Genomic DNA, 10,914 nt, shown 5'->3' with positions numbered 1-10,914 from the left:
GATTGTTTTCTTGCTGGGTAAAACCATTTTATTTTGGTGTAGTCCTTATAGTTTAATTTTTCATTCATTTCACTTGTCAGAGGAGATATATTTAGAAAAATGTATCTATGTCTCAGGTCAAAAAAATTACTATCTTCATGCACCATTGTTACGGATACAAATTGGTGCACTATTGTGGAAAATAATATGGAGTTTCCTTGAAAAATTACAAAATAGAATTACCATATGAACCTGTAATTCCACTGCTGGTTAACCCAAGAAAACAAACAAGCAAAAAAACTAATTTGAAAAGATATATGTACCTTATGTTAACTGCAGCCTTACTTATAATAGCCAAGTTATGGAAGCAACCCAAGTACCCACTGATGAATGGATAAACAAAACATGGTGTATTTATATACACAATGGAATATTACTCAGCCATAAAAAAAAAAAATCTTGCCATTGGCAACAACACGGATGGATCTAGAGTGTGTCATGCTAAGTGAACTAAGTTGGTCAGGAAAGACAAATACTATGTGACTTCACTCATGTGGATTTTGGAAACAAAACAGATGAACAAACAAACAGAAAAAAGAGACAAACAAAAAATAGACAATTAGGGGGCCGCCGCCATGTCTCTAGTGATCCCTGAGAAGTTCCAGCACATTTTGCGAGTGCTCAACACCAATATCGATGGGCGGCGGAAAATAGCCTTTGCCATCACTGCAATTAAGGGTGTGGGGCGAAGATATGCTCATGTGGTGTCGAGGAAAGCAGACATCGATCTCACCAAAAGGGCCGGAGAGCTCACTGAGGATGAGGTGGAACGTGTGATCACCATTATGCAGAATCCTCGCCAGTATAAGATCCCAGACTGATTTTTGAACAGAAAAAAGGACGTGAAGAATGGAAAGTACGGCCAGGTCCTGGCCAATGGTCTGGACAACAAACTTCGTGAAGACCTGGAGAGACCGAAGAAAATTAGGGCCCATAGAGGGCTGCGCCACTTCTGGGGACTTCATGTCTGAGGCCAGCACACCAAGACCACAGGGCGCTGTGGCCACACCGTGGGTGTGTCCAAGAAGAAATAAGTTTGTAGGCCTTATCTGTTAATAAAAGAGTTTATACACCTAAAAAAAATAGGCAATTAAATATAGAGAAAAAACTAGTGGTTGCCAGAGGAGAGGAGGGTGGTTGATGGGTGAAAAGTAACCTTATCATGTTGAACATTGATAAATGTACAGAATTGCTGAATCATTATATTGTACACCTGAAACTAACAAAGCACTGTGTCAATTACATCTGAATGAAAAAAATGAAGACAATTAGAAAACATATTTCATTGCCTTATCCAGGGTAATATTTTGCTATGACACCTGGTTCCTCTTCAATTTTGTAGATTCATGGTCAACTCTCACCAGCTTCCTCAGTGCATTCTTCATGTCCTTATTCCGTAGGGTATAAACAAGAGGGTTGACACTTGGAGTGATGATTGTGTAAAAGAGGGTGAGGAACTTGCCCTGGTCTTGGGAGGCACTGTTGCCTGGTTGTAGGTACATGTAGATAACAGTTCCATAGAAGATGGATACAACAGTGAGATGAGATCCACAGGTATTAATTGCTTTATGTTGGCCTGCTCTTGACTTTATTCTCAGCACAGCTTTGGCGATGTAGCCATAGGATATAAGAATAAGGCTGAGGGGTGTAAGGACAATGACAATGCCTAAAGCAAAAACAGACATTTCAACTGCTGTGGTGTCTATACAAGCTATTTTGACCATAGCTGGCAACTCACACAAGAAATGGTCCAGAAGGTTGTTTCCACATCGAGGCAAATTCAGGGTGAGTGTACATAATACTACAGAATTGGCCAAACTAATGCTCCAGACTGTGATTACCATCTTGAGACAGAGATGTGGGTTCATGATTACCAAATAATGCAAGGGCTTACAGATAGCTATGAAACGATCATAGGACATAACAGCAAGGAGGAGGCACTCAGTGGACCCCAACCACATATAAACGTAGAGTTGAGTGACACAGCCCACATAGCTGATGGTCTTGTTAGGTCCCCACAAGTTAACCAGCATTTGAGGGATGATGCTAGTCGTGAAGCATAGGTCCAGGAAAGATAAATTCCTGAGGAAAAAATACATTGGCGTGTGCAGATGGGGATCCAGGAGAGATGCAAGGATGATGGCTGTATTACCCATCCATGTAACGAAGTAGAAGACAGTGACAACTCCTGATAGGACCATCTCCAGTTTGGGATGGTCAGAGAAACCAAGCAGAACAAAACCGTGTAGAGAAGTGTAATTGTTTTGGTCCATAGTCCTTCAGTGACCAAGTCCTAGAATGAGAAGAAGAGAAGGCGGTGAAGGAGGATGGGGAGGAAGAGGAGGAGGAAGAGGAGCAGGAGGAATAAGAAGAAGAGAAGGAGGAGGAGGAGAAATCTGTCAATACAATCTATATAATTAAATACAGAATTAAAAAAGGGAAATGATTTATGTTAATACTTAAAAAATATGGGTAGAAGTACATATTAGAGCCAAGGAACATGGTCTTTGTTGTAGATCCTTTTACAGTGATGTTTAATATTATATTTTTATCTAGGTGAGCTTGGCAAGGTTACTCTTAAAGTCAAGTTCTGAAATTTCTCACATTTAAGTTTGGACGTTTGGAAGAGATCTGGTTCTAAAGTGGTGGGACCCTCCGATTCTGTACAAATCTTTTGGCTTGATATAGTGAACACACTCTTACTTGGTCAGCAAATTCACCTATGAAATGTAATTATTTTGTGAATGTCAGAACGAGGAAAACAGTGTTCCTCTTTTTTCATATCTTAGTGAGTAGCACTGTTGATGTCCCAGTTTCTTGTGTAGGAGAAACGGCATTTATCTTTGGCACCTTTATCTCTCTCATCCTGGTACCTAACTTATCACCCAAACTGGTAAGTTTGAAAGCAAATTACATTTTAACTATCCTCGCACTTTTAAAAAGCTTCCACGATCTCTACTCTAATCCAAACCACTATCGTCTCTTCTCTAGATTCTGGCAACTGCCTTCATTCCTTATCCTGATTTTTTAAATTCTTTTAAAAATTGTTTTCATAGTTTAAAAAATATTAGTGAATATACAGTGTAATATTCATTTCAGGTGTAGAATTTAGTGATTCGATCTTCCATACAACACCCAGTGCTCATCAGAAGTGCCCTCCTTAATCCCCATCACCTATTCAACATATCCCCCTACCCACCTCCCTGCGGGTAACCATCAGTCTGTTCTCTTGATTTGCCTCTTTGTTTGTTTTTTATCATTTTCATTTGTTTTTTGTTTCTTAAATTCCACATATGAATAAAATGATACGGTATTTGTCTTTCTCTGACGGACTTATTTTGCTTAGGATAATACTCTCTAGCTCCATCCATGTCATTGCAAATATATATACCACATCTTCTTTATCCTTTCACTAATCGATGGGCATCTAGTTTGTTTCCAGAATTTGGCTACCATTGATAATGCTGCTATCAACACCAGGGTGCATGTGTTCCTTCATATTAGTGTTTTTGTATCCTTCAGGTAAACGCCTAGTAGCGTAAAATAGAAAACCCAGAGATAACCCACAACTATAGTGTCAATTAATCTCCAACAAAACAGGAAAGAATATCTAATGGAAACAAGAGTGTCTTCAACAATTGGTGTTGGGAGAACTGGACAGCAACATGCAAAAGAATGAAACTGGACCCCTTTCTTACATCAGACACAAAAATAAATTCAATACAGATCAAAGACCTAACTGTGAGTCAGGAAACCATTAAAATCCTGGAGGAGAACACAGGCAGTAACCCCTCTGACATCGGCCATAGCATCTTACTAGATGTGTCTCCCATGGCAAGGGAAACCAGAGCAAAAATAACTATTGAGACTCCGTCAAGATGAAACATTTCTGCATGGTGAAGGACACAATGAAGAAAATTAAAAAGCAACCTATGACATGAGAGAAGATATTTGCAAATGACATATCTGATAAGGGTTAGTAACCAAAACATATAAAGAACTTATAAAACTGAACACCTAAAACACAAATAATTAAGGAAAAAATACGTAGAAAACATGTACAGACATTTCTCCAAAGAAGACATCCAGATGGCTAACTAACACATGAAAAGATGCTCATCGTCACTTATCATCAGGGAAATACAAATCAAAAGTACAATGAGATACCACCTCACACCGGTCAGAATGTGTAAAATTAACACACAGGAAACAACAGGTGTTGGGGAGGATTGGGAGAAAGGGAAAGCCTCTGACACTGTTGTTGGGAATGCAAACTAGTGCAGCCGCTCTGAAAAACAGTGTGGAGGTTCCTGAAAATTTAAAATAGAACCACCCTGGGGGCGCCTGGGTGACTCAGTCATTAAGCATCTGCCTTCAGCTCAGGTCATGATCCCAGGGTCCTGGGATCAGGCCCCGCATTGGGCTCCCTGCTCTGCAGGAAGCCTGCTTCTCCCTTTCACACTCCCTCTGCTTGTGTTCCCTCTCTTGCTGTGTCTCTCTCTGTCAAATAAATAAATAAAGAAGCTTTAAAAATAAAAAATAAAATAAAATAGAACCACCCTATGATCCAGCAATTACACTAGGATGTATTTACCCAAAGGATATAGATATACTAATTTGAAGAGATATATGCACCCCGATGTTGTTAGCAGCATTATCAACAATAGCCTAATTATGGAAAGTGCCCAATGTCCATCAGATGATGAATGGATAATGAAAATATGGTATATATCTATATACATAAAGGAATACTACAATATATTCAAATATACTATTACATTATATATATTTACATATGTAATGTATATATATATACACATATATATACTTATATGCTTATATAATATATATATACTGATATGGCTTATATGTATACTTTTGGCTTGATATAGTGAACACATTCTTTTACTTGTCAGCAAGTAAGTATGTATATATACTTTTATGTATAAGAATGTATATATATTTATATATATAATGTAATATTACTCAGCCATAAAAAAGAATTGAGTCTTGCTATTTGCAATGTTATGGATGGAACTAGGTAGTATTATGCTCAGCAAAATAAGGCAGTCAGAGAAAGACAAATACCATATGATATCAGTCATATGTAGAATTTAAGAAACAAAACAGATGAATACAGTGGGGCACCAGGGGGAAGAGAGGAAAACCAGGAAATACACTCTTAACTAGAGAACAAATTGATGGTTACTAGAGGGGGAGTGGGTGGGTTGGGAGAAATAGGTGAAGGGGATTAAAGGGTGCACTTGTGATGAGCACCAAGTGGTGTACAGACGTTTTGAGTCACTAAATTGTACACCTGAAGCTAATATTACACTATATGTTAACTGAAATTTAAATAAAAGTTCAAAAAATGAAAAATGAAAGTGAACCAATTATAATCATGTATTCTTTAAAAAATTAACAGTCCTCCATGGTGGTTTGTAAGTTTTAAGAAAGTGTCTGGCAAAAGCAGACATATAGACCAATGGAACAGAATAGAGAGCCCAGATATGGACCCTCAACTCTATGGTCAAATAATCTTTGACAAAGCAGGAAAAAATATGCAATGGAAAAAAGACAGTCTCTTCAATAAATGGTGCTGGGAAAATTGGACAGCTATATACAGAAGAATGAAACTCAACCATTCTCTTACACCATACACAAAGATAAACTCACAATGGATGAAAGACCTCAATGTGAGACAGGAATCCATCAAAATCCTAGAGGAGAACATAGGCAGTAGTCTCTTCGACATCGGCCACAGCAAATTCTTTCAAGATACATCTCCAAAGCCTAGTGAAACAAAAGCAAAAATGAACTTTTGGGACTTCATCAAGATAAAAAGCTTCTGCACAGCAAAGGATACAGTCAATGAAACAAAGAGGCAACCCACACAATGGGAGAAGATATTTGCAAATGACACTACAGATAAAGGGCTGGTATCCAAGATCTATAAAGAACTTCACAAATCAACACCCAAAAAACAAATAATCAAGTCAAGAAATGGGCAGAAAACATGAAAAGACACTTCTCTGAAGGAGACATACAAATGGCTAACAGACACATGAAAGAATGTTCATCATCATTAGCCATTGGGGAAATTCAAATGAAAACCACATTGAGATACCACCTTACACCAGTTAGAATGGCAAAAATGGGCAGGGAAAGAAACAACAAATGTTGGAGAGGTTGTGGAGAAAGGGGAACCCTCTTACAATGTTGGTGGGAATGCAAGTTGGTACAGCCACTTTGGAAAACAGTGTGGAGGTTCCTCAAAAATTTAAAAATAGAGCCTCCCTATGACCCAGCAATGGCACTCCTGTGTATTTACCCCAAAGACACAGATGTAGTGAAAGAAGGGTCATATGCACCCCAATGTTCATAGCAGCAATGTCCACAATAACCAAACTGTGGAAAGAGCCAAGATGCCCTTCAACAGATGAATGGATAAAGAAGATGTGGTCCGTATATACAATGGAATATTACTCAGCCATCAGAAAGGATGAATACCCAACTTTTACATCAGCATGGATGGGACTGGAGATCATGCTAAGTGAAATAAGTCAAGCAGAGAAAGTCAATTATCATTTGGTTTCACTTATTTGTGGAACATAAGGAACAGCATGGAGGACATTAGGAAAAGGAAGGGAAAAATGAAGGGGGGGAATCGGAGGGAGAGACGAACCATGAGAGACTATGGACTCTGAGAAACAAACAGGGTTTTAGAGGGGAGGGGGGGCGGGGATTGGTTAGCCCGGTGATGGGTATTAAGGAGGACATGGAGCACTGGGTGTTATATGAAAACAATGGATCGTGGATCACCACATCAAAAACTAATGATGTATTGTATGGTGACTAACATAACATAATAAAATTTTTTTTAAAATGCTGTCTTTCAGTTCTTCATTTCCAATTTAATCTACAGTTCCCTCTTTTATTTCTGCTGGATCAAAATGTCTGAAATCACAAATCAAGAAATAGGTTCATGTCCTCCTCTTATAATGGAGAATACATTTAATCTTTCATAATAGAGATAAAAAGAATTTCTCTGCACAGATTTACAATATATTTTTTATTCTAAGAATTCTAAAAGAAAACCAGATGAATCAGTACATATAAGTCTAATTTCTTTTCCTTTTACCACTCACAAGTTGTTTTACCAAGCCAGGCACATTATTTTCCAAGAGATATTAAAGATTAACATTACTGTGATCCAGAGAGAGTTCACCTGATATTCTGCTTCTTTACTAGTGAGGATCCCACAATGTGTAGAAAAGTTAAACGTTTGCTGTCCAGCACTGTGGTTCCTTCACGTCTTCCCTGCAATGCATCTGCAACTTTTGCTGCTCCCAAGTGGGTTAAGGAACTGAATCTGGACAGGACTCCTCCTTCTTGAACATGTGACTTCACATAAGGGGATGAAACCTATCACAGACTCTTACTACTTGTTCTGACTTTAAATTAACCTGTAAATAGATCTTAGTCCTAGAGAAAAACAACCATTAATTCAGAATAAGAATTGAACAAAATTTCCCAATGTTGCACAAAAACCCAGATCCTCAAGATTTTCTAAACAATTGACCTGCATCCAACTGATGTCCATAAAGTGTCATAGAAAATGTCAGTTCATAAAAAAGTTGGACAATTAGACCATATCCCAATGTTTCACTAGGGAACATGTAACAGATACAAAAGTTATGCCAATATGAGGGAAAACTATAAGGTGGGTGGTGGGGGTGGGGTGGGGAGAAAATGTATATTCAGAAGTTTTTCTCTAGGTAGTGAATATGTTACAAATAAAACGCACATTTAAATGTGCATTTCAAATTCTAGAATTATAGTATATATTAATCTATGATACTCTTACTATTAATAGAACATACATTGATTTGGAAATAATTTGGCTGAAGCAGATATCATTTAAAGAACCTATAATAGTTATCTCTGATGGCCAAGTTGAAACAGTTATGTGTGAAAGAGATGTTCAATCTGCGCGGCCCTAAATGATAGGCTGAGGATCACAAGATTTGTGTCTTTATTCAGTTCTAATGTGCCTTTGTCTTGATGACCATGATAAGTAACTCACATACTTCAGTGTCTATAATAGTTAGTTTTGTTGTGTCTGAGTCACTATCTAAACCTAAGACCCTGAAACAAGTATGTATCTGAAGATGTTTATGGGCTGCTTTATGATCATGTTAAAGTTGCATACCACATAAAATACATAAGCATAAACTGATTCATGATACATCTCTAAATGTGATGACTTCTCATCTCTGAATAATACAACAATTTTAAGTGTCTGCTTCTGTATGATCGTAAACACAGTATTCTACTTTTGAGATATAGTATTGTATGATGTCGATGGAGCCAGATGTAATCCTGGTGATTCTAATTATCAGCTTGTGTGAACTTGGGAAAATTACTTAACTTTTCAGTGCCTCAGATTTCTTGTCTATAATAGGGGGACGGTAAATAATATATATTTTAAAGGATTAGTATGAGGATTAAATAAATTTAACATATATAAAATATTGCAATATTGACTGGCACACAGTAAGCATTCAAATTAGAATTAACTATTACTATTGCAGTCAATTCAGGGGTCTGTATGCTGTAAATCAATCCAATTATCAATTTTGGGAGAGCTCATACCAGTATTTGACAAAATATCTGGTAAACACTTTCCCCCTTTCAGCCACTTCTTTTAGGATTATATATAGAGTATATGTATATTTGTGTACATATTCTGTATAAATACTGTTATTAATAATGATAATAAGAAATATAAAATCAGCCAATGGCACATTTTTATCTATCAAAATTTTCACATATGGATACTTGAAAATATACACTCTGAAGATCTCAATTTTCTTTCTTTTTTTTAAGACTTTATTTATTTGACAGAGAGAGACACAGCGAGAGAGGGAACACAAGCAGGGGGAGTGAGAAGCAGGCTTCCTGCTAAGCAGGGAGCCCGATGTGGGGCTCAAACCCAGGACCCTGGGATCATGACCTGAGCCAAAGGCAGACACTTAACGACTGAGCCACCCAGGCACCCCGAGATCTCAATTTTCAATCTTGTGTTTTCTTCTTTTCCCTTTTAGTTAAGTTTTCTATAACTAAAAAGTCTTCCTTTTTAGTTTTCTATTTTTTATTTATTTTTGTGTGTGTGCAAACAGAATGTATATATTTTTATTTCACCTAACATAATTTCATTAACATATTCCATATTTTACATAATCTGCATAATCAACGTGTTTAACAGTTGCATAATAGTATACCAAGTTATCGTTTTTTAACATAATTTTTTATGTTCAGTTAGCCACTGTATAGTACATAATTAGTTTTTGAGGTAGTGTTCAATGATTCATTAGTTAAGTATAACACCCAGTACTCATCACAACACATGCCCTCCTCAATACCCATCACCCTGTTACCGCCTCCTCCCACCCTCCTCCCCTCTGAAAACCTCAGATTTTTTCCTGGGGTCCATAGTCTTTCATGGTTCATGTCCCTCTCTGATTTCTCCCCTTTTGGATCTCCCTCCCTTCCCTGATGGTCCTCCATTCTATTGCTTATGTTCCACATATGAATGAAACCATAATTGTCTTTCTCTGCTTGACTTACTTCCCTTAGCATAACCCCCTCCAGTTCCATCCATGTCGATGCAAATGGTGGATATTCATCCTTTCTGATGGCTGAGTAATATTCCGTTGTATATAAGGACCACATCTTCTTTATCCATTCATCTGTTGAAGGGCATCTTAGCTTCTTCCACAGTGTGGCTATTGTGGACATCGCTGCTGTGAACATTGGAGAGCACGTGCCCCTTTTTTCACTACATCTGTATCTTTGGGGTAAATACCTAATAGTGCAATTGTTGGGTTGTAGGGTAGCTCTATTCTTAACATCTTGAGGAACCTCTGTACTATTTGCCAGAGTGGCTGCACCAGTTTCCATAACCACCAACAGTGTAAGAGGGTTCCCCCTTTCTCCACAAACTCTCCAACATTTGTTGTTTCCTGTTTTGTTAATTTTTTTCCTTTTTAGTTTTTTTAAAAACTTCTTTAAAAGTCGTAATTGAATTTCATAAGAGGAAAAACAAAAATGTATATCATATATATATATCCTTGCCTATTACGTTCCCACACAGTGATTTCCTTGTCCTTCAATCCTTATTCTGTGACTATACTCCATATTTGCTATGCTGGACACATGAGAGAAATCATCTACATTCTTTAATGTTTTTTAATTTTATTATGCTATGTTACTCACCATACAATACATCATTAGTTTTTGATGTGGTGATCAACGATCCATAGTTTTCATATAAACCCAGTGCTCCATGCAGTACATTCCCTCCTTAAAACGCATCACCAGGCTAAACAATACCCCTCCACCCTCCCCTCTAAAACCCTGTTTGTTTCTTGGAGTCCATAGTCTCTCATGGTTTGTCTCTCCCTCCGATTTCCCCCCCTTCATTTTCCCTTCCTTCTCCTAATGTCCTCCCTGCTATTCCTTATGTTCCACAAATAAGTGAAACCATATGATAATTGACTTTCTCTGCTTGACTTATTTCACTTAGCATAATCTCCTCCAGTGCCATCCATGTGGATGTAAAAGTTGGGTATTCATCCTTTCTGATGGCTGAGTAATATTCCATTGTATATATGGACCACATCTTCTTTATCCATTCGTCTGTTGAAGGGCATCTCAGCTCTTTCCACAGTTTGGCTATTGCGGACATTGCTGCTATGAACACTGGGGTGCATATGACCCTTCTTTTCACTACCTCTGTGTCTTTGGGGTAAATACCCAGGAGTGCCATTGCTGGGTCATAGGGAGGCTCTATTTTTAACTTCTTGAGGAACC

At 37.8% G+C, this 10,914-nt stretch overlaps 1 protein-coding gene and 1 pseudogene across 1 annotated transcript; one reads left to right on the top strand and one right to left on the bottom strand.

The window, feature by feature from the left end:
• The first annotated feature begins 611 nt into the window (after positions 1–611).
• Positions 612–1,073, top strand: LOC113927233 (annotated as a pseudogene).
• A 259-nt stretch (positions 1,074–1,332) lies between these two features.
• Positions 1,333–5,752, bottom strand: LOC113927232 (olfactory receptor 2W1). The gene is made up of 2 exons (XM_027602950.2): positions 5,716–5,752; positions 1,333–2,332 (listed from the first exon to the last, which is right to left on the bottom strand). The coding sequence occupies exon 2, from the start codon at positions 2,310–2,312 to the stop codon at positions 1,350–1,352; it is 963 nt and encodes a 320-aa protein (XP_027458751.2). The 5' UTR covers positions 2,313–2,332; positions 5,716–5,752; the 3' UTR covers positions 1,333–1,349.
• Positions 5,753–10,914: the final 5,162 nt, after the last annotated feature.

Source organism: Zalophus californianus, chromosome 7 (genome assembly GCF_009762305.2).
Source record: "Zalophus californianus isolate mZalCal1 chromosome 7, mZalCal1.pri.v2, whole genome shotgun sequence".
In the NCBI taxonomy this organism is placed as follows: domain Eukaryota; kingdom Metazoa; phylum Chordata; class Mammalia; order Carnivora; family Otariidae; genus Zalophus; species Zalophus californianus.
This window is presented reverse-complemented; position numbering and strand designations above follow the sequence as displayed.

What these genes read in the sequence shown, in the direction of transcription:
- LOC113927232 (XM_027602950.2), bottom strand. Translation starts at nt 2,312, where the DNA reads ATGGACCAAAACAATTACACTTCTCTACACGGTTTTGTTCTGCTTGGT.